The sequence below is a fragment of the Scyliorhinus canicula genome, chromosome 14 (assembly GCF_902713615.1).
Source record: "Scyliorhinus canicula chromosome 14, sScyCan1.1, whole genome shotgun sequence".
Taxonomy (NCBI): domain Eukaryota; kingdom Metazoa; phylum Chordata; class Chondrichthyes; order Carcharhiniformes; family Scyliorhinidae; genus Scyliorhinus; species Scyliorhinus canicula.
Window position 1 is genome coordinate 62,545,458 of NC_052159.1, and position 26,140 is coordinate 62,571,597.

General features: G+C 44.8%; 1 protein-coding gene across 7 annotated transcripts in view; it reads right to left on the reverse strand.

Moving 5' to 3' along the window:
• The window catches only part of LOC119977194 (glutamate receptor 4), a 390,429-nt gene extending 373,898 nt beyond the window's left edge, over nt 1–16,531 (reverse strand). For 4 of the 7 annotated variants that reach the window (XM_038817889.1, XM_038817890.1, XM_038817886.1 and 1 more), the window contains exons 1-2: nt 16,240–16,530; nt 14,489–14,647 (exon numbers count right to left, since the gene is read on the reverse strand). In XM_038817889.1, the coding sequence (XP_038673817.1) occupies nt 14,489–14,647; nt 16,240–16,327 (247 nt within the window). In that variant the 5' untranslated portion in view covers nt 16,328–16,530. Of the gene's footprint in view, nt 1–14,488; nt 14,648–16,239 lie in introns of all 7 variants that reach the window. The other 3 variants (XM_038817887.1, XM_038817892.1, XM_038817888.1) reach the window with 2 other exon arrangements.
• Between the last annotated feature and the right edge of the window lie 9,609 nt (nt 16,532–26,140).

Consider the following 26,140-nt stretch of genomic DNA (forward strand, 5'->3'; position numbering starts at 1 on the left):
CGGCACCTGTTTGGGGAGGCTGGTACAGGAATCGAACCGTGCTGCTGGCCTGCCTTGGTTTGCTTTAAAAGCTAGCGATTTAGCCCAGTGCTAAACCAGCCCCATAGTTCTATCATAAGTGGGGAGAAAAATATTCCATTATTGTTTCATCATGTGTCCTTTGTCTTCATGAGATCAAAATTTATGTGTTTACCAATTAAAAACAAAAGTCCAATGTGGGTCACTAGGAGTGCAGACATCATGCCCATCCGATTCACTTTTATAGGTGAACACGATGAGTCCTGATCTTCTTTATCTTTAAATTACTTTGTACCAATATTTCAAATGACTTTAAAATTGTGATTCATGGTTTCTACAGTTACTGGTCTGAGCCCAATAAAGAAGACTCGATTTGGATCCACAGTACGAATGATTGAGATGAGGGATGATGGCAATGCACCTTGAGAACTTTGGGACAGTCAGATGAGGCCATCTTCTGTGTTTCCTTTGATGGCTGAACAAGATGACCTGGAAAGGCAAAGCACGCCACAAATACCACACATGAAATTGTCCCTTTCCGGTGGTGCAGTGATGATCTCTGCTGAAGCCTTGTTTACAGGGCTGGCATCTGCTTTGAAACTTCTGAAACCTCATGACGTTAGTGGCTGCGAATTCCTGCCGACAGCTGATGTACCCAAAGTTCTGACGCATGTATAAACACACAGGCATGTAGTCACGCACTCAGGGGCACACTGACAAAGATGCATGCATTTAGGGGCAGCACAGTGGTGCAGTGATTAGCACTGCTGCCTCACAGCACCAAGATCCCAGGTTCGATCCCGCCCGTAGGTCACTGTCCGTGTGGAGTTTGCACATTCTCCCCATGTCTGCATGGGTTTCGCCCCCACAACCCAAAGATGTGCAGGATAGGTGGAATGGCCACTCTAAATTGCCCCTTTATTGGAAAAAATGAATTGGGTATTCTAAATGTATTAAAAAAAACATGCATGCATTTGTACCGACACAGTCACAGAGACACATACATGTTAATTGCTGCAAATGATATAGTATACCAGTTCCATTAAACAAATTTTTAAGTGAATTAGCCTGGAATCGGGATTAATTTATGCCCTGATCATAGATTCTCTCTTTTCTAGTGTTTGAGTAATACTAACATTCAAGGATACAAGGGGCGCGATTTAGCTAAATGGGAACAAAATACCTTAGCGAGTGCGTTTAGCCATGTGTTTCCCAGCACTTGCAGAGTTGAGAAACACCCCGCTATTTAACATGCTCCCATTTAGATAGGGGGCCTCAGCAGGGAACGCACGGCCAAAGCCACACATAGCCTGATCTCTGTACTGAGAAACGCTGCTTGCCGGAACTCCTTGGTCTAGCGAGATCTCTGGAGGTCCGGACACAACCACCAAACCCCTCCCCCCCATCCTAGCCCTAACTCACTATGAAGGGGCACCAGGGCCCTTCCCCATAACCTCCCCCAGTATCCATGCAGGGCATCCCCAGCCCGATCACCGCTGCACACAAAATGTCAGCTTTGCATTGTAGCAGTGCCAACCTGGTACCCTGGCAGTGCTCCTGCCAGCTGGCAGTGCCAGGCTTGACCCAAGTGGCACTGCCAGGGTGGCAGTGTCCAGTGTGCCACCCTGCCCAGAGGGCAAGCACCTGGGGGCCTCCAATCTCCTGGGCAACCTCCACGAGTGCCGTTCCATCTGGTCCCCGTTTGTGGAGACCAGTGCTGAACAGCGCTCACCCGAGGTCTCCGAGGCAATGGGGATAGATCCCAACACCTTGGGTGTCTGGGGAATCTGCATATCAAAGTGAGACTAACTGTTCGCTCTAATATGCAGATTTGTCAAAAGTTGAACCTGCCCACAATGGGCAGGGTTCCCATCTCATCGTCTCACAAGATTGCGTTAGATCACATGAGGTGTTGAGAGCTGGGTAGATCCCGGGAACGGGTCTTCTGGCCTCTATCAGCCACATTGCATTTCAGTGACCTACCCAAGGTGTCCTGCTGATTTATTTTACTTAGTGGATTATAAAAAAGCATTCCTTTGTCTTCACAGATACAAATATATGTGTTTACCAATTAACCACAAAAGTCCAAGATGGGTCACTTGGGAGTGCAGACACCACTCTGACCTCATTCACTTTTATAAGGATTCATTATTAGTACCAGATTTTTGAATATCTAAATTCTGAAAGGTTATACTTTCTCTATTTTCTTACTTTAATCTCTGTTTATTTTACAGAGAAATTAACAAATGGAGAAAAATGGAGTCATCAGGCTTTATCCTCCCTTCTAATTTTTTGTTGAAAGTAATGAGTGAAGAAAAATATTCCTCTTCATCTTTTTTGAGAGCAAAGCTCATCTCTCTAAATACACTTGGGCTGGATTCTCTGCAGCCCTACACCGAAATCGCGTTCGGCACGGTGGCGGAGAATCCCCGTTTTTGCAAGAATCGTAGCCGGCGCCACTCCCGCGATTCTCCGGTTCCTGGAAAATCACACGCACGCGGATTACGCGGCTGGGGGAGCCACAGAGGGAGTCCACAGAGGCGCCCTCCCCACGGTTATCCAGGCAAAACTGGCTGAGTTCCCAACGCCGTGGTTCGCGCCATGTATTCGCCGTTGGGAACCTCGGGTGGCTGTCGCGGACCCTGGTGAGGGTGGAGGAATCAAGTACTGGGGGGCCTAATGGGCGGCCTGGGTGGCGATTGGGCGTGTAATATGTCGCGCCGCGGGGCCGATCGTTGGGACCTTCTTTCCTCGTCCAGGCCGCTGAGTCCGTCATAGCGTTCGGCGCGGCCGACGGAGGCTGCCGTTGTGCGCACGCACGGACTCGGAACCAGAAGTGCGGGGGCCCCTATCTGAAGCTGCACGAAGCACTCCGGTGCACTGCCAGCCCCCTGCAGGTAGGTGAATAGCTGCTAATGTTTTGAAGGAATCTCTAGAGTTAAACTCCAGCGTTTTTACGTTGGCGTGGGGACATAGTCCCATTTTTGGAGAATCCAGCCCACTTGTGTCTGGACATTATCGATGTGTCTTGAGAACTGAAATTACAAATACAAGAGCAAAACTTCAAAGTTACTTTCCCATTCATATATTCTTCAGCAAAACATGAGTTTGCTACTTGTATTCCTATATTCCTAATTGTAATATGAATTATGAATCAAACTTGAAAGAGAGCAACTGTTTCCTTTGCCTTTGTGGTTAAGCAGTGTAGACTTCACAATCACATGGCATGCCATGCAATTCTACCCATCTCCCCTGAGCAAAACATTCTCCTTTATGCAGTAATCTCAATAACAACATGGGATTAGCTCGAATTTCCTGTGTCTACATCTTAAAATACCTGCCTATTTCCACGGCTGAAGAGTGAAGTCCAGGCAAATTGTTCGGAAAGGTGTTGGGCCGAGCAATTACATTTTCTCCCTTGGAAGGGAAAACTCATTTGTGTTTTGAAAATACTCGCTTGTTCGTCGAGCGGATATGTGAATATTGGATATTCATCGGGGTGAACTTTTTGACCTCAATTCATGAAATCAGCTCCCAAAAGTGGAGTGCAGTGCTGCAAGCGTGCAATCGCTTAGATTTCCCATTATCGATCTTGGTTCCCAAAAAGCAAATTCCTTTAGAATGAATCCCATTAGGAGTGTGAATTCAGCAGCTAATCTTTATCCACAGAGTGGTTTTGCCATTTACATTTTAGAACTCCAGCGCTGTTTTCTCCTTTGAAGTCATCTGTGTCCTGATGCATTATGGGCACAAAACTGTAATTATGGTCTGTCCGAAAGCTTTGATTAAAGGCACAGTGAGATTAAGTGGTTGCAGGGTGGTATAGTTTCAAATTGTGGCTGCATCTTTCTCATAAAAAACTGCAGAGGTTTTGGAAACTAAGATAAAGATTGAAGGCTTCAAAATTTCATGTAGAACACAAAAAAAAAACAACTGAATACAATTTCATGTTATAGATGTGGAGTTCTGCTATCTACAACAGTCCTCCCTGAAGTAAGGTACGTGACAGCTCAATGAATTGAAAGGTGAGAAAAGCAGTCCAACAATGGATAGCAGCACTGCATGATTGTAACCAAACTTACATTCAGATATTCTGATTGCCTAGCGCAACATTTTAGGTCTCCAATTTCAAATACGTCTTCAAGTCTTTCTTAGCTTCTTATGTTTTCTGAATAGGCGCCATTCCCATTCAAATACAATGCCCTGCAGCAACTCAATCTGACTTCAAATCTTTGAGATAGATGCCCATCTATAAGCATGATGTAGTTGCAACCACTAGTTCCAAAGGACAATATGCTGATGATGTTTAACATCATTTTTCATTTCTGCTTTCTAGTTGTGCCAGCAGAGACTCATCTTACATCCAACACATCATTTTGGAGGCAAATTTGACTAGCTTTAAAATTGCATATTGCAATGATAGTTTTGACGTTCTACTGATTGTTAAAGTATTACAAGTATCACAAATAGTTTTGGGAAGAACCAACAGTTCCTGAATCAATGTGCTACTTGCACAATTAGCTATGACACAGGGTTTACCGAATTAAAATGCAGTCAACCTGCACATCCCTGGACACTAAGGGGCAATTTCAGCACAGCCAAATTACCTCTCCTGCACATCTCTGGACTGTGGGAGGAAACCAGAGCACCCGGAGGAATTCCACGCAGACACGGGGAGAACGTACAAACTCAACGCAAAGGTGGAATTGAACCCAGGTCATTGGTGTTGCGAGGCAGCAGTGCTAGCCACTGTGCAACCGTGCCGCCCATGATAAAGCTTTGAATTTACAGTGCAGAAGGAGGCTATTTGGCCCATCGAGTCTGCACCAGCCCTTACAAAGAGCACCCTACTCAAGCCCACGCATCTACCCTATCCCCGTAACCCCCACTTAACCTTATTGGACACTAAGGGCAATTTAGCATGGCCAATCCATCTAACCTGCACATCTTTGGACTGCGGGAGGAAACCAGAGCACCCGAAGGAAACCCTTGCAGAAAAGGGGGGAAGGTGCAGACTCCGGGACACAGACAGTGACCCAGCCGGGAATCGAACCTGGGACCCTGGAGCTGTGAAGCAACTGTGCTAACAACTATGCTACCGTGCTGCCCAATAGCATGAAGCTATTTTTCAAAGATGGACAACTGTGACTAACAAAAAGTCACTGTAGTATTCTCATATTCAGCCAAGGATCATAAAATAATTCAAACTAATTGTAGGCATTAAAACCAAAAAGAACCCTTGAATTATTGAAAATTCCAGGTGTTAGACGTTTTGACAGTCTAAAACCATTGTACTGTTAATGATAATAAAGGGTAATAAAATGCATATATATAGATATATATATATATACACACACTTACAATTCAGCATGGCTTTCAGATTATATTACCCCGCAGATGTGGTGGAAAGATGCAGTAAGTTGTTGTTTATGCAAAACGTAGATTAGAGGTACAAACCACTCATGGATCAATTGAAAATTATTTCATTTGGCTCACCAGCTCTGGGTCTTTAGGACTCTTCCCACTGCTGTATCCCTAAAGTCTCCTTTGGGTCTACTAGCCACTAAAATATGCCTGACGGTTTAAGCATTGAGCAGTGGAATCAGACCAAATGGAACCCCTGGGGTTGGAATGCGATGAAGGAACTCAATTGCCATTCAGACCAGAGATCCCTGAACAGTGAATGTTACATCACAAAACCAGTGGGTTTTGTTTAATGTATGTGGCTGATGGAATACTACAAAATGGTCTTCTTCAGTTTTTATTTGGACAGTAGTTGGTACACTCGGGTTTTGGAAATGCAAGTCATTGCAGTAGATTCAATCACATGAATGCCAGTGTCCTCCAGCGATCAGACAATTGATCTTTTTTAGGATTCTGGTCAGCTTTGGCTTAAGGGACAAGTGTTATGTTCATTGCATTGTCAGTTTGTTTACATTAGCTTTGCAATATTTTTGGAAAATGCAGCAGCCACTTAATGAAAGTCACTTGACTGCTCCCAAATTTCACAAAGGACAAAGTTAAAAACAGACACATTGGTAAAATCAATTTTGCACCGTAGTACAAGTATCTGTGTTATTTTCTCTATGTCATGTACATACGGACAAGTATTGAATAGTGTATATTCATAGAGATTTTACAGTGTAGGAAAAGGCCATTTGGCCCAGCTTGTCTGTTCTTATTTTAATGTTCCAGATCACCCTCCTCCCATTCCATTATATCTAACCCTGTCAGTGTACCCCACACTCCCTTCCTGTCTCAGGTACTTATCTAGCTTCTCCGTAACTGCAGTGTTCAATTGCATTCATTTGAAACAGTCCATAGCTGCACACAATACCTCGAAAACATTCAGGCATTGGCTGATAAATAGCAAGTAAGATTTGTGATGGCCATCAGCAGCAAGAGAGAATTTAATCATTTGCCCTTCACAGTACATTGTGAATGCATCACTATATCCCCCATCATAAAAATCTGAAGGTCACTATTGACCAAAAACTTAACTGGATCAGACATGTAAATATTGTGGCTGCACGAGGTCAGGGACTAGGTAGTTTGCATCAATTACTTACTTCCTGACTCTCCAAAGCCTTTCCATCATTTACAATGGAATACCCCCACTTCCCTGCATGAGTGCAGCTCCAACAATACTCAGGAAACTTGAAACTATTCAAGACTATGGGCGCGATTCTCCGCCCCCCCCACGCCCGACCCATGCCACGAATCGGCACTCGCCGTTTTTTACTGCGAGCGGCGATTCTCCGAGGCCGATGGGCCGAGCGGCCGGGCCGAGTGGCCGGGCCTTCACGCCCGTTTCAACACAGCAGCAAACACACCTGCTCGCTGCCGTCGTGAAACGGGCACCAGATGCCCATTTGGGGCATTTGGGGGCCCGATTGGCACGGCAGTACCACGGCCGTGCCAAGGAGGGCATAGGCCCGTGATCAGTGCCCACCGATCGCGGGCCGTGCGTCCGTAATGGACGCACTCTTTTCCCTCTGCCGCCCCGCAAGATAAAGCCGCCACGTCTTGCGGGGCGGCTGCGGGAAAAGGCGCCAACTGCACATGCGTGGGTTGGCGTTGTTCAACCTGCCCATGCGCGGCCGACATCATCGGCCACGTCAGCCGCCGTGATGCTTGATGACCATCGTCAAGGCCGCGCCGCCGTGACACACGGGGGCCGCGCTCCTAGCCCTGCCCGGGGGGGAGAATCAGCCCCGGAAGTGGGCCTGAAGGCTGCCGTGGGTCATGGCCTGTCCCACGGCAGCCTTTACGATTCTCCACATTTGCGGAGAATCTCGCCCTATGTGTTCGACTTGATTGACACTCCATTCACCATCTTTAACTTTCTCTATGACTGGTGCACCATGATTACAGTTGCATTATCCACAAGATGCACTGCCGCAACTTGGTTTTTTATTTATTTGTTCTTGGGATGTGGGCATTGCTGGCTGGCTCAGCATTTATTCCGCATCCCTAATTGCTCTTGAGTGGGCAGTTAAGAGTCAACCACATCATTGTGGGCTTGGAGTCACATGTAGGCCAGACCAGGTAAGGGCAGTAGCTTTCTTTCCCTAAAGAACATTAGTGAACCAGATTGGTTTTTACCACAATCGACAATGGTTTCACAGTCATCATTAGGCTCTTAATTCCAGATTTTAAAAATTGAATTCAAATTTCACCAACTGCAGTGCCGGGATTTGAATCTAGGATCTCTGGTTAACTAGTCCAGTGTTAATACCATTTCGCCAACGCCTGTTTCTTTGACAGTTCCTTCCAAACGCACATCCTTTATCGGATAGATAGATAAGGATAGCATTGTATGGGAACACACCACCAGCAAGATCTCCTCAAATTCACACACCATCGTGACTTGGAATCATCCCTGTTGGGTCTAAATCCTGGAACTCCCCCAACCAACACCACACTGATTGTGGCATGAAGGTGACTCACTTCTACCATCCCTGCAACATCCAAGGATGAGCAATAAATGCTACCTCATCAGTGAGGCTCAAATCCCAGAACAAAAAACAAATTACTGCTTCATGTGGTAGTACATTCCACATCCTAACTACTTCTTAGGCAATTCTCTTGAATTCCTTATTGGATTTAATTGTGTTTCAGGCGAGATTACTGTCCATTTTCATCTACATGGACATTCTGTTTGCCTTGATGTGTTGTATGCACACAGTTCTGCGGTTCTGTGGTTCGAGGTCTTCTAAGATTGTGAATGTTATGTCCCTAAATGGTCTGAAGTCTTGTCATAACTTTGTATGGACATGTCATCTGTGTTATTTTGTGCATGTTTTCTCATATTTGTCAACATCTGTCTCAGGTATCATCTATCGTCTCTTTACATGGTAACATAATGCTACTTTTTCTTTACAAAACTTGGATTTGTATTGCAACCAAAGCACTTCATATGGAAGATGCTGAGAAATATTAAGGACTACAAGGACAATTTGAAAGACACAGGAATTGCAAGAGAGAAGGCAGAGATCTATAGGGAGTGAACTGGAGTTGAGACATCTAAAGCCTCTTCTGTTGGTAATGATATGGTGCGAAGCCCAACGTGGAAGGATTTGTGCATGTTGTCCAAAATATTATACACAACCCACATGTAGTTAAGTGGGAACCCAAGTATGACTAATTTAGTTGTTGATTAGTGTAGAGTAATGGGTTTATGGATATGCTAATGAGATCATGATGATATTAATGATGAATGAGTGACATCTGTAACCAGATGACCAAGAGGCTCCAAGACAGTTAGGCACAGAATAAAATATGTCCTGAATAGCATGTGCTTATTTTCGAGGTCTTTGTAAATGATTTTTAATAAATTGTTTAAAGTTTAACTATACCGACTATTTCAAGTCTGCGATATGGAAGCAAAGCTTCACCAAGGCACTAAAAAGCATGGTATCAGTAAAATCTCAGTAAAGCTCAATAATAACATGGAAACAATTAGTAAATAAAGGAACACACTTTGTGATCACAGTACTTAATGGTAATACTCATACGGTGTATGTATATGTACTTTAATTTTTTAGCACAGTTTTTTGTGAAATTTGAAAATAAAATCTAAATGTGAGTGTTTTGTTGACAAGAGTGCTTTTCTTTCTCGGTTATTGAATGGTGATATATCTTTATTTACCAAATGTGACACATTTGAATACATTTATCTGATTCTCCAACCCCCCACCGGGTCGGAGAATCGCCGGGGACATCGGCTGCCGAATTCTCCGGCGCCGGTTTTTCAGTGGGGGCGGGAATCGTGTCGTGCTGGTCGGGGGCCGTTGGCAGTGCCCCCCCCCCCCCCCCCCCCCCGCCGATGGGCCGAGTGGCTGCCCTTTTTCGGCCGGTCTCGCCGACGTAAATCAAACCAGGTCCGTACTGGTAGGACCTGGATCCGAGGGCGGCCTGCAGATGCCTTGGGGGGGGGGGGGGGGGGGGGGGGGATCTGGCCCTGGGGGGTTCCCCCATGGTGGCCTGGCCCACGATCCGCGGGCGGGCCTGTGCCATAGGGCAGTCTTTCCCTCTGCGCTGGCTGCTGTCAGCCTCCGCCATGGCCGGCGTGGAGAAGAACCCCCCTGCGCATGCGCTGGGATGACACCAGCACATGCTGGTGCTCCCCCGCATGCACCAACTCGCACCGGCTGGCGGACGCCCTTCCGTGCCACTGGCGCCGCCAACCCCACCGGCACTGGCCTAGCCCCCGAAGGTGTGAGGATTCCACACCTTCCGGGCAGCTCAACGCCGAAGTGGTTCACGCCAGTCCTTGGCACCAGTACGGCCCGCCCCGCCGAGTAGAGGAGAATCCCGCCCATTGTGTGAATGAATGCAAGCCATTTTTAAAAAAATTAGTGCTTGTAGCTAAAATAGTTTGTATTGTCAAACTCAATAGTCAACAATTCCTGTTGGAGAATGGCTGGATTACAAAGTGGAAGCTAAATCGCTGAGTGTTTTCTTAAATGTAATTATGAGTCCACTGTCTAATTTACATAGGTATTTCCCTTTTGCAATGGTTTTATTTGCATGTGATGGCCACTATATACATGTTTGCCAGTTGGTTTCTATATTTTTGTGTTTAAATTTGTGTTTGTCCTGTTCTTATACTTGTTCATTGCGATGCACATGCACAGAAGAAGAAATAATTTTGCCTGAACTTGCACCATTGTGTTGCATAGCTTTGTTAGCACCTAATGTGCAAGTTTCCTACAGGGACAGGTTCTTAACCATTGGCAAACGCAAATCAAGATGAGTTGATCTCTTTCAATTGCATTGGAGGCTAATTGGTTTCTTGCACTGAAAGAAGAAATGATTACTGCTACTTCATCAAGGTGTCAAATATGAGAGCTCTATTGGGCCAATTCAGATCCAGTTAGATTAATCAAAGTGTCCACGTGTTGTGGCTGAGAAGTTCTAATGCTGCTTTATAAAAAGAGTTAATAAAAGGACTGACAATTAGCACCCCAAACATTGTTACAGCAGTTCTAAATTCTTATTTATTTGATAGTTTAAACTGACAAGCAAGAATTTGTGCCTCAGAAAATCACAGAATTTACAGTGCAGAAGGAGGTGATTCAGCTCACTGAGTCTGCGCAGGCCCTTGGAAAGAAGACCGTACATAAGGCCATGTCTCCACCCTATCCCCATAACCCAGTAACCCCACCTAACATTTTGGACTCTAAGGGACAATTTATCATGGCCAATTCGTCTAACCTGCACATCTTTGAACTGTGGGAGGAAACCAGAGCACCCGGAGGATAATGGCTAATATCTCCCAGGCAGGCGCCCCTTGCTTGGTTATTTTCCTATCATAAGTACTGGGAATTATTGGAGATTCTGATCAGAAACAAGATAGTGTAAGTACATTTTTGTGTTTTCTCATTTCTTCTTACAACTTGAAATTATAAAGTCTTTTTAACGTGACAAAACACCCCAAGCTGCTGTACAGAAGTGTTATAAAACCAAAGGCCATAATGAGATACTAGGGTAGATGACCTAAAGCTTGATCAGAGTGATAGGGTTTAAGGGACATCTATAATACTTGATGCTATTACCAGAGGTTGATGTGAATAAACCTGTAGTCCAGTAAAGGATGAATTTGAAGGTACATTGATGAAGACAGTTTAAGAAAATTATTTACTTTCATAGCCCAAGTGGTATTGGTAAAGATACCATAAATGGAAATGCAGTGATCCTGAAAACAAAAGATATTCTTTATTTTATTATTTTTCTTACCAATTTCTACCTCCTCACCATACACTTAGCTGAATTCAGTTCCACAGCCATTGATCACTCTCCAGTACACATGTCCACATGCCATTATTCACATACAAGCCTTGCTAGTGTTTGTCGCAGGCGGCTTAACTGTGAGCAGTCTCATAAACAAGCTTCAACCAGTCACCTGACATCATTCATGTGTTTCTGGCAAGAAGTCCTGCAGGGGCTCTACCTGATATTCTCCTCCTGAGCATGGGGTGTGGCGATCAACTGTAGAATTAGCCCCGTAGTCCATCTTATATTAGCCACATAATCACAAAATAGGGATAAAAGATGAGATCTTCCAGAATATGGCTGATTCAGTTACTTACAAGGGGCTGGAGTTTTGTTTTGGGGAGTCGGACCGTGTTGGGTGAATATCCAAATCCTGACCTTGCGTTGCATCGGTGCCAGATGCTCAATGCAATTTCAACAAAGGCAGCCAATTAGAAGTCCGGGGTAAGCTTGCACCAAATTGAGGAAAGAAAGCAAATCCGCAAGGCTGGAGAGCCATTCAGAGGCCAGTCCATATCCCTCCACCATCTGAGGTGGAAGCTGCTGATGCAGGTAAGAACATGTCCTCAGAAGAGAAGATTTAAAAGATTTAACTTCAAAAAGGTCATAGCTGCCAGGCCTTATTGTAAAGGGCCAGCCCACGACAGGATGGCAAGCAGATGCAGCTAGTGGTCCAGTGACTTTGACTGGTGCAAGATGGGAGGGGGAGTTTCCTCACAGGATGCAGCATTGGCACACTCTCCACTCCTGTCTGCCATCGGGAGACCATCTCTACTTTGGCTTCAGTGGAGGACTTGCATGCTGAGTGGCCTTAAGAGGTCATAAAATAATTATGATAGGTGCTTGACAACACCTCTCCCGACTCATCCTGGATTGAAAATGGCCCAAAGGTGGAGAAATGTCTGCAACCCAGCATGCCACACTCTGATGCCCACGTTTTGGGTTTTCATGCCTCCATTGGGAATTGAAATGTCAGTATGGCACTAAGAAAGTTTAATCTGAATTCCGTTTTTCAGATGTATTTATCATCTCATCTACAAAGGGGCATTGGACACACTCTTTTCCTGTCATCATCACTGCTGCATTATTAAGTGCCCATGTTTCAAAATGTGACAATACCACTCAGAATGTTTTGTTAAAATCAGAACTCATGTTGTAAAATCTCTATTTCTTATAACTGTTCATTTTACAAAGTTGATTAATTCCTCTCAAAAATACCCAAAAATTATTTCAAGTACCAGAGAAATTGACCAAATGATAAGGTTGAGCACCATGCATTATGTCCCTTTGCTCTCTCTGCTTTCTTCAACCCAGTTAATTACTTCATCCTTCTCCGACACCTCCCTCTGTTGCCTGGGTCGGTGGGTTACTTGTTCCATTATTATCTATCTTACCATGGCTGGAGCAGCTCAAGAAGGGCTTTTCCTCCCATTCTTTCACTATTGATTCAGAAGTCAGCATTGAATCTATCCTTGGTCCTCTCATCTTCCTCGCTCAATACTGTCCTATTGTATCATTAACTGCAGACATGCATCAGTTGCACATGTATGCTGATGTTATCCAACTCTACCGCTCTGACATTTCTTTCAATACCTCTATTTGGGAAACTGCTTCTTCATCATCCAGATGGGTGAGCCATGTTTTTCTCCTTCCACCAGAAGGATCCAGTGATCATAACCATCAGCACAAACTTTGATTTCCTGTCAATGACCTGATCCCCTTCCTAGATAACTGCCTCAGGCTGAGCCAGACTATTTGGAACCTCATGTTCCATGCTACACCATGACATGCATATCCATTGTCTTTGCTCTCCATTAACCATATTGGCTTCCAGTCCCCCGATGCCACAATCTTCCAATTCTAATCCTCACATTTAAATTTCTCAAGTCCTTATTTGAATAACCTCATGCTGAAATTCAAATAACCCACACCCTGGATCTTTGAGAATGCCTGACACTTGCCTCTTCTGTATTCTCTTCTCCTTGGTTGTGGTGCCTTTTGCTACCCATGTACTGGGCCGCATGTACTGGAAACTCCTCCAGAATTGTCTACCTCTTCCCTTTCCCCTAAGACCTTCCTTAAAAGTCACTTCTGACCAAGACTTTCTTGGCTCAGTTTCTGTCATTTCCCTTACACCTTATGAGGCACCCTTGGGTGCTTTTCTGTTCCAAAAACATGACACAAATGAAGGTTATTACTACACATCAAAATGAGTGAAAGACAACACGGGGACCTTTAAGGTTATAATGTAATTAAAATTAGGTATATTCATTACAAATTCTACAATCTTCATTTTAATGCATGTATGGGAATAACCCTTCTCTGAAGATAGGCTTTTTAAAATACTCCTGGCTGTTTAAACCGCTACAGTTTTTGTCTTTACAACCATCATAATTGAGGCAGAAAATTCATCATTGTGACAAACCACTGAAGCAGAAATTTAGCAAACCATTTAAATTTGTTGATACTCTGCTGTGGACACCTTGTTGTTTTACGACACCCTGCCAGTTCTGTTTTGGCCATGGTATAAGTGCTGGTATCCGGGGAACTCACTCAAGTTCAGGTACTATCAAGAGGGAGATGTAGGAGTCAAAGAGCAAACAAGCCATCGTGATACAGAGGGGCAATGGGTGAAGCAACGCACGGAAACAGACAACTTAGCCCTGACAGTGGTAGCTGGCTAGCCTTCGTCTGACGTTTATAAACCCAAGTGCGATGTCAGACCTTTTTCATTATTTATTAACCAAAATGGATGTTTCTATTTTTAACCTCAAATAGGAGTAAACAGTTTATTTGATCAGAAACTATGTTTGTTGGTAACAAAGCATTTAGAGGTCAGTTTCCGGGGGAAATTCCTTTATTAATTCTCCTTACAGCAGCGAAAAGCGTGATAGCATCATAAAATGTAATGATTCAGCCAAAGTGTTTTTGGTCAGGGACTAGCTTACAGGAAAAACACATCCATTCTCCAACTCGCTAGCTGCACCACACGCGGGAAAAATAAGCAGCATTTAGTGCATCTGGCTTAAAAGCAATTTTTACTGACTGCCAGTATTAATTACTCCTTTCAGTCACGTGCTCAGAACAGGAAGGCTTCACTATTTTTTTTAAAAAGGCCACTCGCCGCAGTCTTGGATTTTCCTGTGACAATCGATTTTATCCAATAAACGACTCAAAAGCGGTTTCTACTTACAGGCATTTGTTACTGCAAAGCTGTTGGCCGTTTCAATGTTGTCCACATGAGGAACCAAATTGAAAGGTGCTTCGGTGGTGTTGGGGTTGGTGTTGTGGAGATAAATTGCAAAGCGGAACGCACTGTATTCCTGATCAGAATACCTCATGAAGAGTCCTCCTGCAACAACAACAAAAGAAGAAGCAACCGAGGTCTAATCAGCTGATAGCATCCCATTAGCAATCTCTGCGCCACCATTCAATGTGCCGAATGCATTGGAGACCCAATCGTGTAGTTACAGAAATAACAAGCGACCTTTGGGTTAAAAGACAACACAAAATCAAAGCACCTCTCCTTTATTTATTTGTTTTTTTACATACGCTGAGCAATATTGCATGAATATTGTTGGTGGCTGTTTGAGTAAACTTGGAAAAGGCATTATCAGCCCACTAAATCCTCCAGTCAGCACTGCGACCAATCAAAACAGGGAAGAGGGAAGGGATCCACTTTCAAACCGCGGTGTTATTGTTCCAGGGAACATTTCATCACTTCGTCTTCAGTAATCCGACTGATGGTGTGTGTGTGTGTGTGTGAGGGGTGGGGGGAGGGGGGGGGGTGCTCTCTGAGTGAAAGATGGACCCTAAACTCTCACACAGGGAACCGTCACCCCCCCCCCCCCCCCCCCCCCCCCCCCCCCCCCCCCCAATCCCGGACCAAAATGTTTACAGATTAAATAACGTCAGCATTCTCGGTGGCTTCTTCGTGCAGTGAAGGCAGTATGGACAAATCGATTACTCACTAACAGCCCCCCCCCCCCCCCCCCGGGGGCAGAATAAGCACTATTTTAATCTGCAGCAAACTTCCAGAGTCATCGAGACATTCAAATAACCCTTCGAAATGTACGTCGCCGCCACCGAAACAAGAAAGACTGACCACACATCCGATATTAACTTTGGAGCACGGTATTTTGCAGGGAATGCAGAGCCTGAAGCATCTCATTAACACGGCCTTGCTATGTGACATTCGATGCCCACATCGTTCCACACATTGGGAAACACCATTTATAGGCACCGTCTCATGAAAAAAATCAACAGCTAGGAAGCGGCACGGATTTAATAACTAACTTTGCAGCATGTACGGGATAACTCGTTTTACATTTTAAACTAAGCAATGTTGCAGAATCGCCTTGCTCCAGAACTTGTTCGTACACAGAAAACATATGTTGTCAACTCCCTCCCCCCAAACAGCAACATTATAAAGACCATACATGTCACACACACACAGATTCAGAAAATGCATATCCTTTGCTGGAGTCTGATGCAATGCTACACTGCTTTAACAATCTACAGCACACAATGCGAACGGAATAAAAGCAAAATCTCCACTCAGATGGGTGAACTTTTTTTCAGCATCTGGCCAGCAGCAACATCAGGAGGAAGGAGCCAGCAGCATCCCATTACCAAGCTCCTCGGCAGCATAACTGCTGCAGTGTTCCAACACAATACAAATGCACCAAGTACTCCCATCCAAACACTGGAAAGGACCAACATGTCCCGGAACTCTACCTTTCCCAAATAACTAACTCCCGCTTTTCCAACACACACATATTATGTCTAATCGCAAATTCTTGAGCAAGAGCGATCCTCGCTATTGTCAAATGCACTAGCCGGGTTTACACGGGAGCATTGACAGACTGTTACTACACACTCATATTGTGCCGCAAATACTTTAGTGTTTTTTTTTAACAAAAGGTATCGGATCGATGATCTTACCTATTTGTACACTGGTGGGAAAGGCTCCGAGAGCAAGCCCCAAAAAGCCAGAGCAAAGCAAGACAATTTGTCTGCCGATCCGCTTCATCTTCTTCTGTTAAATGTGATCGAGAGGCATGGAGGTTGGTAGCAAGGAGGAGGCAGACAGAGCGCGGTCTCCTAACAATCCACCCTGGGCATGTTTTTCCGCAGTCTCCAGTCAGAGTAGTGTGTGTCCAGCTGAATGTTGTGGCGCTGGGATCGGTGCACATGCAAGATGGTGGTGTTGGGAGCGTCTAGTGGCTGACGGGGGGGGGGGGGGGGGGTGAGACATGCGCTATCTGTCTCCGGCACTCTCATTCAGCCCTATTGACCAGAGATGATCGCAGCTTTATGAAGCAGCATGGGGCCATTCTCACCCTGGAACCAATGACCGCTTTAAGACTGATCCCTTCTCATGTTCTCAGCTGAAGAACGCACAATGCGGGTGGATCCCCAGGAAATAATTTAACGTGAGTCTTCACGTGACGGCTATTTAGTCCAATATTTGCGCCTATCCATCTTCCGCTGCTGTATCTGTATGTGAGTGAGTGTGTGTATATGCGCGCTTGTGAATGTGTGTCTGTACACACACACAGCCATGCCTGCATTTAGGGGTTGGACCCCGGAAGCCCAACAATCTGCTTCTATTAAATAGTTTATTCGATTCTTCCCCTTTTCACTAAGAGGAGAGAACTTGCATTTATAGAGCGCCTTTCGCCACCTCGGCACTTGCAAAGTGTCTTCACGACCAATGGAATACTTTCCAAGTGTAGGCACTAAAGATGGAAAGGTGCAGCCAATCTGCGGTCCGGCCAGGTCCCGCAACCTGCAATGCGATAAGGAGCCAGCCTGATCCGCCTTCTGCACTCACTGACGGTGCCTGAGTATTGGCCCGGGGGGGGGGGGGGGTCGATCCGGATGCAGCTTCCCCGACTCTCAGGGGAAGCACATCCCTGGGAACCATGGGTGTGCAAACATGGCAATGCCTGTCCGCCTGCTGCTGATGGCTGCAAAGTGAGGCTTGTTCCCTATGAGCTGCTCTACCCTTCTGGGGCAGCGGGGTTGACCCTCATCACATTGACTGTTTGGTCACACTCTCATTGCTGGGGAATCTTGCCGATATTCACATTGATTCAGAGGTGGGGTTGAACATGATTTGGGTGCAGTTGGTTTAGAGAAGGCACGTGCTCGATTGGTTTTTGCCCTTCGCCCAGAATTCCTTCTTTACGGTACCTGTCCTTTAATTGTGGAGCTGTGGGTTTGGGATGGTATTCTACAGTCAGGTGCAAACATGTACAGAGGTGTCAGGAATGCCACATAGCTATTTGGCCTTGAATTTTCCATAACTCCAGTCATCGTTCACTAAATGTACGGTATCGTTCACTAAATGTGTCTTTAATTCTCGGAGAGTTCATTTAAGTGAGACAAGAACTAGATACAGTAAGCTGCAAGCACTTGGAACTCACCATTGAAATAAGATGAAGAGTGAGATTGATGTGCAGGCAGGAACTCCAATACACACTAATCATCCGAAACAAAAACACAAGAAGACGCTGGCATTGTACAAGTCTCTCAGCATCTGGAAAGAGAGGTTAATACTTCTGATCAGGACCGTGCCAATGAATGATTATAGACTTTGATTTCCCTGGTAGACAGATACCTTGCAGGCTGATGTGCTACTCCAGCGTGTCCTATTGCTGGATCAGAATAGCACCTTCTGGGGCCTCTGTGATGGGAATTTTAACTTGAGCGGGGCCGAGAGGAAAGAAATCTCGATTCCCGTTCTTCTGACCAGCGGGAGTCAATGGTTGAGGGGAGTCAGGTGGGGTGCATGACCAGAGCTGAGCCCCCAGCGCCCGCCTTGTGCCTTCTCCAAAGTTGAAAGTTCTAGATCTGAAGGCAATGCTGTGGAGCCCAGCTCTGGACAGCACGCTGGAGAAGATGTCTCTTTGAAAAGCAGCTCTCCTGCCCTTTTGTCCACAAATCGTTTGCCCGATCTCCCCGTGTCTGGGTGGGTTTCCTTCGGGTGCTCCAGTTTCCACCCACAGTCCAAAGATGTGCAGGTTTGGTGGATTGGCCATGATAAAATTGCCCCTTAGTGTCCAAAAGATTAGGTGAGGTTACTGAGTTAAGGGGATAGGGTGGAGGCATGGGCTTAAGTAGGGTCTTCTTTCCAATGGCCGGTGCAGGCGCGGATGGGCCGAATGGCCTCCTTCTGCACTGTAAATTACAGGAAATCAGGTGAAAGATAACAGACTTTGGTACCAGCTCTCTACTATACTCCATTGAATTGTGCGACCATCTCAGCTTGTATTTTAGAGTGGGGACCGAATCGGTGGTTTGATGAAACTGCTTCTGTGGGAGAGTGCCTGGGACTTGCACACCACGTCACCCCGTGGACAATTTAGAAGTAAAGTCTGTGCATTCCAACCCGAAGTGCTTCACTTGATTTTCAATTTAACCCTTTAAAAACGGATAACGTTCTTAGCCATTATACATACATTTTGCTTGCCTGCACCTTGTGTCGCTGGTCTAATTGTACACTGGATTCCAGGAGCAGGTACAGAGGAAGGAACCCAGCTGCGAGTTGAGTGATTTAAATGCCCTTAGATCGAGTGTCCACCATATTCTGATGGATACGTGGAAAACGTCCACAATATTTGGAATGATTCTTTACAAACCCATTAGTCTGAAACCCTTTTCTTTCTCATACACATTCACAATTGTCCAACCTGACCCTGAATTCCAAAGTTCTTCCCCAATGTGCCCGAGATGTCAACAACATGCAGTAGCTAATGGAATGCAGAAACTGCCTAGTTGCTTGTTGTAAGCATAGCGTCATTCAGGCAGTATTCATTGGTCTGACTGAATCATTCATCCTGTTGTGTAGCACACGCAGGGGGGAGAGGGGGATCCCACCTTACTTTATGGCATCAGTTATTCTCTGCCTTTCTTTCCTGCTTCGTCCTTAACTGGGATTTCCTTTCTCTCATTTACGCAAAACGTGATGCTGCAATTTCGACCGGTTTAAATGCTGAGCTGGTTGACGGGGAATGTACGTCCTAAGTATGAAACATAAAACCCCTTGTCAAAGAAACGGAAATCAGCGTAAGCAACCGTGGATCCAGTAAAGCATGAAGTTTATATCACGAGTTCAGGTTTCACACACGTGTCTTCTAGCCCTTGACGTTAGACGTTGGAGGGCTGATCTAGTCGAATTGAAGAGGACATTTCTTGTAAAATGAAAGACCTTGTTTTAATGAAATCATCGAAACAACAAACATGTGTGCGTCCAGTCAGCTTTTTAAAAAAGAATTCAGCTTGTCCATTTTCTCTTAAGCACAGAACTAGTCTTTGAGATGGAAGGATCTCTGATGACTAACTCTGAGATCTACAAATTTGAAGTTGTGGATTCTGTGTAGTCAACTCCGAGGCAGATAGTCAACATCTTGGTCACTCATTGGACAAGGAAATAGAACATAGAACATACAGTGCAGAAGGAGGCCATTCGGCCCATTGAGTCTGCACTAACCCACTTAAGCCCTCACTTCCACCCTATCCCTGTAACCCAATAACCCCCGTAACCTTTTTTGGTCACTAAGGGCAATTTATCATGGCCAATCCACCTAACCTGCACGTCTTTGGACTGCAGGAGGAAACCGGAGCACCCGGAGGAAACCCACGCAGACACGGGGAGAATGTGCAAACTCCGCACAGACAGTGACCCAGCGGGGAATCTAATCTGGGACCCTGGCGCTGTGAAGCCACAGTGCTATCCATTTGTGCAACCGTGCTGCCCAAATGTGTCCTCATAATCGTTGGCCTCGCGATATCCTCCAGTGCTCACTACCTTGCATTCCACTTTTCATTGTCATTCGATAGATAAGCTTTGGTCCCAGGCAATCACTTGATTTGCCTTGGTTCAGATATAAATGATCCACATTTGTGGTTGTGATTTGGTCATTTGATATCAACCCAATTTCTGCCTTCAAATCATGGTTCCATTGTTTGTGTTCGCTTGTCTCAGCATGCTTTTGCTTTACCTTGTCACTTTGCAAGTTCTTCAGCCTTTGCTCCAACATTCCCATTGAATGGTGGTTATGGTTTAAGCAGCATGCAATGTTATGATCTAAGATAAATTCAGCTAATGTCTTTGCAGTCAGGTTGTATGGTGGGGCTGGTTTGGTTGAACAGTTGGCTCCTGATGCACAGCGAGGCCAGCAGTGTGGGTTCAATTTTCGTACTGGCTGAGGATATTCATGAAGGTCCTGCCTCCTCAACTTTGCCCGTCGACTGAGGTGTGGTTATCCTCAATTAAATCACCACCAACAGCTCTCCCTCTCAAAGTGAAAAGCGTCCTATGGTAATCTGGGACTATGGCGACTTTACTTACTTCATGGCAAGTTGATATACATGAACTAGGATTGTCCAAATGTTTTCACCTCTGTCATATGGTTCTCAGTTTGTCCTTCGTCACTCGGGTTGAACGGTTCGATGCTGCCACTCGATTGCAGGTGTAACATGATATCTGATGGTGCTGAATGGTAGTTTTTTCGGGACTCCATGTACTGTCGTGAAACAAACTGTGGTTCATTGTCTGTAGTGATAGTCACAGCAAGCCCCTTTGTAAACAGCTTATCTAAAATGTCAGTGACCAAGTCTTGGATGTGGAATTTGTTGCACTAATTTCCAGCAATTTCCGATGTGGATCATGAATAACTTATTATTAAGCAATGACTCCTAGGGGCTGCTTGCACTTCTCCCAAAATATTAACTTGGAGTTGGTGCCATTGTCTTGTTGGCCATGGGCTGGTTCTAGAGGTGCCTGACACTGTTTGATCTATTTTTCTACAAGAGTGTACATTCTACACAATTTCTGATGAACTCTTGTGGACGGCGATCTATTGTTCAACACCAGATTGCTTCATATTCACATTGCTTCATCTTATCAATACCTGAGGTCCTTCGTGGGCAAGATGCAAAACATGCTGCTGTAGCGCTTTTGGGCTAACCAATCGAGTACCATGTTCAGTATAGTTGTCATCAAACAATGCATGTTCACTGCATGTTCTGTAGTAGAAGACATTCTCTGTTTATTTCATGAGGCTAGTCAGTTTTTAGGGTCTGACTTACTTTCTGCAGTTCATTGTTTAGCGCTGATTCTGCTTTCAACTGCTCTTGTGTAACAAAATTCATAGTCACTTGCAAAATCACTGCCTTCACTTGGTCTTTGTTGCCACAATCTGCTTTGCTATCATTAGCATTGTCAACAATAGTTGTACAGCAAAGCATGTTATTTACTTGATTGTGTGAACCTGCAAGTTACTCAACCTCAAAGTTGTACAGATAAAGAGGATCTGAAAATCAGAGGATGAAGAGAAGTTGATGGTCAGATCATGACGCCACTAACAATGTAGTCAGCACTTGGTGATTGGTGTGGGGAGTGAACTTTCTACTGTAGAGATACATGTGTGAATGTTAAGAAATGTCGATACAGGCTAATATTTTCCAGGAGAGTATTTGTGTTTAGTTTCCAACAATGGGCATGTTTGCTTCTTTCAATGTATTGTGAGGGTACAGCTCCAATTGCATTTTCTGTTATGATATACATTTCTGCATGTGGGTTAAAATGTACCTTTCTGGTACATATCATCTGGCAGAGATGATACAGTCATCTTGTAGCTCTGTTGCTGTGTGATTGTCCATTTCCATTGTATATCTTTGTGCAGTAGCTTCTGAATGTAGCATGGTAGCACAGTGGTTAGCACAGTTGTCTCACAGCTCCAGGGTCCCAGGTTCAATTCCTGTCTGTGCGGAGTCTGCACATTCTCCCCATGTCTTCGTGGGTTTCCTCCGGGTGCTCTAATTTTCTCCCACAGTCCAAAGATGTGCAGGTTACGTGGATTGCCCTTAGTGTTCAAAAAACGTTACTGGGCTACGGGGATCCGGGGGTCGAGGTGTGGGCTTGTGTAGCATGCTCTTTACAAGGGTTGGTACAGACCCAATGGGCCAAATGGCCTCCTTCTGCACTGTAAATTCTATGATTCTATGAAGAGGCTTTGTGATTATGAACAAATTTGTGATAAAAAGTGGTAGTACTGAGGAATGACAACAGCTCTTTCACATAGAAGGTGTCAAAAGCGCAGGAATGGCTTTGATGTTGTCATGTGTAGGCTTTACTCCAGCTGATGTCACTCTGTACCCTAGGAAATCAACCTCGGATGCTGTGAATGTGTATTTGTTTTTGTTCTTGTTGAACATCAAATTGTGCTGTGTGAGTCGTGTGAGCACTGCTGATAACCCTAACTCGTGTTCTGCTTTTCCCTGCCATGGACAACAATTTCACCAAGTAGGTTGAGCTCAACATCTGACAAGACTGAAAATATTATCTTCTGCAATATAGGTGATGAATTTAGTCCATAGGTCATTCTGCAGTACTGAACCTTAATGAGTAACAAAAGCTTTAAGCTATTGACTTTGTTCCGCTAGGCGGTATCTGGAGATAGTTCCATTCCATGTGAAGCTTCTTGAACACTGTGGAGCCATGAAATTATGTGTATTTCCTGCATTGTAGGAAGTAGTTATGTGTCTGGACCACCTTTGTTGACCACATTTAGGTTGACGCATAGTCTAAATTCACTATTTTTGCTTTGTGCAATGACTAGGTTCGCTATCCAAGCTGATGAATCAATTCACTCAATGCGAGAATCTGCTTCATGTTGTTTCAGCTCCTCTGACACTTCGGTACTGATTGAAAATGGCAGCCATCTCAAATTTTGCAAAATCGATGTTGATTCGAAAAGCATGACAGCACCATTTAATCCCTCCAAATTAGGCAAATAAGGAATTATACTGTTGTGTATCGGCTGTGCCATCGATCACATTAACATGTGCTCTAGTGGGGTCTTCAAATTTGAATTCGAAGGTATCAAAAAGGTTTAGCCTCCAATAAGGCTTTTTTGTAAAATTTACGTAAAATGCAAATCCGTCTTGGATGATGATTTCGTAGTGCACTCAAACTGTGATTGTTCCCAAAACTGGAAAAAGTGATTTGTTGTAAGCTTGAAGAGCGTCTGCCATGGGAGTGAGAGAAAGCTGTGAAAAATACCAATGATAGGATTTGTGGCTCAAAATAGATACCTTTGCACCAATATTGATGTGAAGCAATGCCTGCAATTTTAACTGAGCTTTCCTTACAGTTTGTGATAGTAGATACGTGTTTTACCTCACTCTCTAGAAGGGACTCCTCTATGTGTCGTTGAATGGATGAGGTCTTCTTTGAAAAGTAGTTAAGTGTGAGTTATATTTTTTCCCTTGTGCTGGACATTGTATTATGAATTGATTAGCAGCTCTGCAGGTTAGGCACAGTTTCCAAGGTATCTGACCATGACTAGTCCTTCATTATCTTACTGCTGTCATAAAATGATGGTTTGAAATCCACAAATATAATTTATAACCATTCAGCACAGCATTGAAGAAAATGCATAAACCAACATAAAGCAACCAGAAAGCACTGCAAATAATAGAGGTCATAACCGACTGCATTATTCCTGCCATTACCATGACTGCCGTAACCTTCATCAAAGTCTTGCATTGAGCAGTGAAACCTGAAGTCAGGACGTTGGCACGTTTATGATTGAAATTACGTCGTACGATGCCAATAGGACCCCAAGAGCGTGTCCTCTGCCCAATTCAACAAATAGCAGCTGGTGACATGCCAAAGAGGATCCCAAAAGGAAGTTCCTCTTTATTTTTCGGGAGTGCTCCTCACAAAAATGCAGCTTGGACGGCTGCTGCTGTGGCTCCTCAGTCAGCAAACATGAGAGGCTTCCCTAATCGACCTAACTTGCTCAGTCCACCATTCTTCTGATCGCCCACTTTAGCTCTGACAGAAGATCAGTGAAAATCCTGGTGGAATGGAGTAAACTGCAATTTATGCTATTTCTCCAGGGTTTCTGCTGATTTTCTGAAAAATTACTGCTGTTCTCTGCCAGTACTGCAGACTGAGGTAGGTCAAAGGAAAGCATCAATGCCAATAATTTCCAGTTGGGAGAGGCTTTCTGGAAATTAAATACATTAATACTTTTGTATGCCATTTTACTGTCTGCATTATCTGAAACGAGTAACAGTCATTTCCAAGTTTATTTCCAAAATTATGAGAGGCATAGACTGGGTGGATACTCAGAGGCTTTTTCCGAGGGTGGAAGTGTCAAATACAAGGGGGCATGGGTTCAACGTGAGAGGCGGAAGTTTAAGGGACATGTGCGGGGTACGTTCTTCACGCAGAGCGTGGTGGGCGCCCGGAATGCGCTGCCAGAGGATGTGGTGGGTGCAGGCACATTAGCAACATTTAAGAGGAATATGGTTGGATACATGAAGAAGAAGGAAATAGAGAGATAGGGACCGAGTAAGGGCAGAGGTTTTTCTTTATATAGGGCATCCTGATCGGCAGAGGCTTGGAGGGCTGAAGGGCCTGTTCCTGTGTTGCACTTTCCTTTGTTCTAAACGTGAAAGCAAGATTAGAAGTTTTCTAATTCTCACATCCATTATGAAGGTCAAGTTTTAATTGTTTTTATCAAAAAATTAATTTCATTTTACTGAGACTACTGCTGTTACTTGGTGAAGCATGTGTTGGAATACGTATGATTCATAGTGAGAAATATTTAAAGAAGGATTTGGAGAGAAACAAAATGTTTTTAGGAAGTCCTTTTTTATTTTACAGAGTGATGCACTGACAGTGAAGGCATAGTGATATATTTCCATGTCAGGATGATGTGTGACTTGGAGAGGAATTTATAGATGATGGTGGGGAAGAATTGCTATGTTTCGTGTTCCTTCTCACTCTGCTGATCTTGTGTTTCTTCCACTTCCCCCTTTAATATTTGCACTGAGAATCCTCTTTGAAGAGCAAAGCTCTGAAGAATGTACTACATGCTTAGATACCTTGGCTGGATGTGTATGGTAAAATTTCACCAGATCCATCAAGGTACCTGGGGCTCAAAATCGGTCTATTTCATTGCCTTTGAGGGAGGCAGCATGCAAACCTAGTGCTGACTCCTCATTTGCCTGTTTGTAATGTTGGTCTGAGTGGAGCCTGCACTTCCTGAACTAAGTAGCTTTTGCAGCGAACACATGGTGCCTGTACCTTATTAAAAGCAGTCTGTCCCTCTTAAAGGGAGTTTGCACTGAGTTACAGAAAACTGCAGCTGAATGCCATTCTAAACAAAGAGTGGAATGCCAGGGCAGATAAAAGGTTACAAGGTTCAGGGCTGCTGAGTTGGAGGCCATAGTGGTGAGCAGGAGAATAGAGGCCATGGAGGCGCTCAAGGATCACCCTCTGAAAGGAGTGGGAGCAGGTGGTTAAGGAGGTCACGTACTGGTGTTTGGCTTTAAGGATCTGGAAGCAGTGCCTCGAGAAATATCCTTACGAAAGTAATCAAAATCAATGAATGCATCTTTACAAAGACGGGATGATTGAACAGCCACAAAGCGCCTGAAAGGCAATGCACCGTGGCGTAATGTGGCTGATAGAAGCTGTGAGACCCTGATCCCGGGATCTACCCAGCTCGCAACGCCAAACATGATCTCACGAGACGTTGTGATCTGAATCCTGCCCAGTGTGGGTGGGACAGCTAGTCTCACTTTAACATGCAGTTTCCCATGGCACCCACGGCATTGGGATCTATTCCCTACACCTCGGTGACCTCGGGTGAGTGCCGTTCAGTACTGATCTCCACAAACGGGGGCCAGACAGAATGGCACTCTTGGGAGTCTCCCAGGGAATTGGAGGCCCTCCAGTGGTTACCCTCTGGGCTTATGGCATATTGGCACTGCTGGTGCCACCTGGGCACCCTGGATCTTCTGGACTGGCAGTGCCACT